General features: G+C 37.2%; 1 protein-coding gene across 1 annotated transcript in view; it reads left to right on the top strand.

The window, feature by feature from the left end:
* The first annotated feature begins 1668 nt into the window (after positions 1–1668).
* Positions 1669–5030, top strand: part of LOC107097073 — a 12052-nt gene continuing 8690 nt past the window's right edge. Inside the window, exons 1-2 of the mRNA XM_015394065.1 lie at positions 1669–1752; positions 1946–2022. Of these exons, the coding sequence (XP_015249551.1) occupies positions 2014–2022 (9 nt within the window). The 5' untranslated portion in view covers positions 1669–1752; positions 1946–2013. The remainder of the gene's footprint in view (positions 1753–1945; positions 2023–5030) is intronic.

The raw sequence follows: 5030 nt of genomic DNA, 5'->3' as shown, positions 1-5030 counted from the left end.
CCTCAGGGATGTAATTAAAACTTTCCTCAGTTACCCTTAGATAAACACAGGAACCTGAGAATTGTAATTCAAGCTTTAGCTTGAACCCTGCTGTGTGTGCAACAAACCTGGAGTGTGGGTGTTTTGCGTGCAGGTGTTGGTTCATAAAAAAAGCATTGTGGTTGATTAGGTGGCAGAGGTGTCAACAGTATTAATGTTTATTACTCAAATATAAATCCTTTCATTTAATAAAAAAAAGCTTTTGCAGAAGTTAGAGTAACAACTTAAGCTTTTTACTCAAGTAAAAGTGCTGAGTGTCATGATTTCTTAAGGGATCTGACCCACATGCAGAAAACCACTCAGAGAACCAGGGTAAAAGTTTTATTGATAAGGACAGCGGGGGTTGGATTCAGGAAACTCAGTGTGCTGGTGAACTGGAACTGGAAGAGGGAAGGGAAGTATCAGTGGTTAGTTCAGGATCCATGGGAACTTTGAACAATGACTTGGAGGACAGAGAAAACGGGACTCGCGTTAGTGGAGAAAACTTGCCTCCCAGAATCCAGTTGGTGTGGGTTTATCCAGAGGTAGAAACTCGTTGGAGGGCGGACAGGTTTAGACTTGGTTGGACACTGAGGAGCTATTGAGAGGACTGTCACTTGGAAATCCAGGAGGACTTGAACGGAACTTGTGGAGATTAATCCCCTGCTCAGTGTGAGACTCAAAAAATCCTTCTAGGGAAAGAAGGCCAAACATCCAGCTTGCAGGATGACTTCCTGCCGAAAAGGCAAAGACAAAAACAAGGTTAGGCTCAGTGAAACAAAGAGACTCAGTTAGACTCAGCTAAACTCAGCTTGGCTAGAGTACCCAAAACTGGCAAACACTCTGGCGCCGAGGTAGTGACAGTCCATGGCTCTAATAGTCCTCAGTAATTAATCAACCAGCCGCAGGTGTGTGAGAGGACCAACGAAGACAGGGCGCCACCTGGTGGTGGAGGGAAAGAAAGACACAGAAACACAACCCACACAAACTGGATTCCTAACACAGATGTACCATTTTTAAAACTACTCAAAGTGTAAAATTAAAAGTAACGCAGGACAAAAGGACAGATGCGTTAAATCTTAAACTGGTTACTGCCCTATCCTATTAAAGGAACATTTTCTACAATTGTGGACGATAACTTCCTTATACTTAATTTTCTTAGTTTTCCAATTAATGGTAACAGTGTCAAATTTAACTTTGAATCATCTTGTAAAAATTAATGTCTGTAACGAGTCCAACTACAAAGAAATTAATTATCTGGATAAAATTTTGATGTTTTCTTTTTAATACCAACAGGCCAAAATGAAAATGAGCTTAAATAAAACAAAACTAATGAGCGTATTTTCAAAATGTAAGGAGTAGAAAGTAGAGATAATTGCAAAAAAAAAAAAAAATTAGAAGTAAAAATTTGTCTAAAAAGCATGAATCCAAGCCAAATAGCCAACATTTCTACTTAATGCAAGGTAAGGAAGTATTTGTACTTTGTTACCTGACACCTCTGGGTTGCTGCTATTGTCTCACTATCCAACTGACAGTAATAATCTTGTCAGTCTGAGTCTTGAGACGACCAGTCAACAACCGATGCTCATTCCGTCTGCTTGAGACAAACCAAGGTGAGGACTAATGTTAGAAATAGGATCTATAGCTTTTCAATGTATTTCTGTGGAGTAAAACTATGAATTAGTTTCAGAGCAGCAGTAGAGATATGTCTTAACGGCACTGGCTTTCCCAGAGGTGAACCAAATACGTATTCTATTTAGCTTTTCAGGAAATCCATTCTTTGTACGGTGTGACTTTGATTACCTTTTTTTTTTGTTTTGAAGAAATCATCGTACTATAGAGAAAAAAAAATCAGGTTATAAATGAGACAAATAGACTCTATCCAAGTTGAGACAGACACCTACATTTTTGTGTTTTTAACCTGTAGGCTATAAAAGGCAACCTGAAGCTCAGATTCACTTCACCTCACCACATCCCAACACCTTCACCTCGAAGATGACAAAGGTAGGTCAGCTTTTAAACAAGATGCATGTTGTTGTTTTTTATGCGTTGTCATTAATGCCTGAATAATAAAAGGTTTAAGACAAAATGCTGAAATAAAATGCCTCACTCTATAAATGATGATTTAGATCTTTACTGAATGTATAACTAGTTTGAGACAGACACTTAAAATCTCCTACTTTTAGCTGAGCAGTTTGATGCTTAACAGCAGATCTGCTGCAGAAAATGTAGAAAAAATTGAAATGTTTTGGACTTTAATAAGGAAATTTCACAACATGTCATTACATAAAACCAGGTGTTAAAAAAATAGTCTGTAATATTTTTTCTGTTGTTATCCCAGAATATTGTTTTTTAACCTGCCTGCAATAAAGCCAAAACTGAAATTTTCAGTTGGGGAGGTAAAGGATTAAGAGATCAACATGGTTACTTTAAGCCCAAAGGCATGGGAATGGTGTTTTTTTTTTATTTTTTTTTTTAAACAACCTGACCATGAGTAAAAGAAAGTTAATTTCCAAATTGAGAACATCTGCTGGGTGAGCCAACATATGCAAAATGTTCCCAAAAACAGAAGAACCTTTTAAACAATAGCCTTAAATTGTCAAGGGGGCTCAATTATAAAGCATGTCTGCACACAAAATACATGCTTTGTAATTGTTAATGCAAAACTCAGGAGTTATAAAGATGAATATGGCATGAAAGTATGGGGCAAGATTTCGAGGCAACCAGACAAACTTATTAAATCCAAAACAACAACCTAAAGGACACTATAACTTTACTAAAAACTGTGCAGTTAATTTTAAACCGAGGGAGAGAATAACTTTATGTTTTTTCTTCTTTTGAGCTGTTATGATTTAAACTGGAATAAATGACATCAATTCATTCTCATACAATACAATTACAACCCTAAAAAATAAGTTTTTCTGTTAGTATGAAAGAGTCATGATTCTGCACTTTTTGGTTCTGTTTAATTTTTCTTTTTGACATTTCAGTTACACTTTGATTAATGTATTTCTGTGTTTTCTAGTTTATTGGTTTCATTTCCATTTTGTGTTATTCTAGTTGTTGTTGGTTATTTCTTTTGAGTTCTTATGTATTTCTTGTTGACCCTGTGTTGCCCCTTTGTGTCCGTCTTCTTTCTCTAGCTCCCTTCTACATGCTTCCATCAACACCTGTTCCTTATCAGCTCATTAGTCCAGTCTTTGTTCTGTCTCCCATATATACTCTCCCTGTGCAGTTCCTCAGTGCTGGTTCCTCGTCGTTTCCTATCTCCTCATGTGTGTTTTCCCTGATGTCTCCTGGATTTTGGTTTTCTGTATTTTGTTATTTTTAAATTTTTGCATCAGTTGTCACCTTTTTGTTTTCAAACCTGCAAGAAACTGCCCCAGCTTCCCTCTCTGCATTTGAATCCTCTTCAAACCTCCACTCAACCTAACAAAAATTGTCCTCTTGAAACCAAACCTGGATTTTATGTTCCTTTGCGCACAGACCAATGCACATATTCATGACATTAACAAAGAAATATTTAAAATTTATCTTTTTGAATATTTTTTTTTACATTTACTGAAACTGTTTCCATCATTTTTTAGGTATGAAACAGTGTTATAATACAATAAATGTAGGTCAAATGGTTACTTTAAGGCTTGACTATTATAGTTCTTTACTATCTATCTGTAGATTTATTTCTAATAGATATCGGTGACCTATGCACACTGAATTTTACTGGTGGGTCAAAGAGATTTTAAAAGTTGAAAGCAAATCTTTTAGATTTTAGGCTACTCTTTTAGGGGTTTAGTTTGCGTGGTGGGCACCCTGTGTGGGTTTAATACTAGACCTAAAACTTCCCTAATAGATAAAGCTTAAAGTGGCTCTGGCTATCCTCTACAATCTATGCACTTATGCTGCTATAGGCTTACGCTGCTAGAGGACATAAAGACCACTTTTCCTCACTCTGCAACTTTCTGCTACCATCAAATTTTTCTTTACCTGCTGGGGGTTTCTTTTTAGAGGTAAATATTCTTATCAATTGTCAGTATATATGAGGTTGATTTGAGGGATTACTTTAAAGAACACAACAAAACAATAACACAGAATCAGCGACTGTCCACTTGTGATGAATCCACCTTGTCACTTAAAACAACCTCTCTAACTTTGTGTGCCACACACACATGCACTCGCGCTGAGCCCTATAGTTCATTAACTTAAAACACGCAAGCTCTTCCTGGTTACCTGCTGGTGTATTGAGGGTGCACACTTAATATTTCAGTGGGGTTAACTGTGTGTGTGTGTGTGTGTGTGTGTGTGTGTGTGTGTGTGTGTGTGTGTGTGTGTGCGTGCTACGGGGTCATCTTCAGTCTGGCGGCGCCATTGCTGGGTTCAAACCCGAGGCAAAGCTCAGTAAGCGGTTAAAACGCCAGAGTTGTTGGAATGCGGAAGTGATGTCACCAACTCGTGACTCGTTAAATGTTTGCCAGATTATTTATTTTTTTGGATTTTATGTTTAAAAGTTTGGTGTATTTGAATAAGTCAATGAATCTGTGTAAAGGAATTAAGTTGTGAAAATTATTTGTTTTTGTATATCAATTCTGATTGTTTGTGGAGGTAATATATGGACAAAACTGATTTATAAGAGGAAATCAGAAATGCAGTAAGAGAGCCTGAGGGGAGGGGCTTAAACTATTTATAGAAGGCTGTGGGAAGAAGAGCGGCCATGCTTCAAACTACAAAGCAGGGGTTGGCAGATGAGGTGGATTGTTTCGGAGTTGCGCGGGAAAAACAAACATACAAATAGATCGGATTTGGAAAAGGCGGATTTGGCATAAACTGGTATGTGACTGGTTCTGATGGAAATGGAGGAAGAAATTGAGGAAAGTATGGATTTTGAAGGGTGAATGCCAGTGGGGAGAGGAAGAGAACTAAAACAGATGAAGAAAAGGGAAGTGTTCTTTGTGTTTTTTTTTTTCATTTTATTTATTAATTTATTTTTTCCTACTTTTTAAATGGTACAAGGTTCT

The sequence above is a fragment of the Cyprinodon variegatus genome, unplaced genomic scaffold (assembly GCF_000732505.1).
Source record: "Cyprinodon variegatus isolate N-32 unplaced genomic scaffold, C_variegatus-1.0 Scaffold670, whole genome shotgun sequence".
NCBI lineage: Eukaryota > Metazoa > Chordata > Actinopteri > Cyprinodontiformes > Cyprinodontidae > Cyprinodon > Cyprinodon variegatus.
This window is presented reverse-complemented; position numbering and strand designations above follow the sequence as displayed.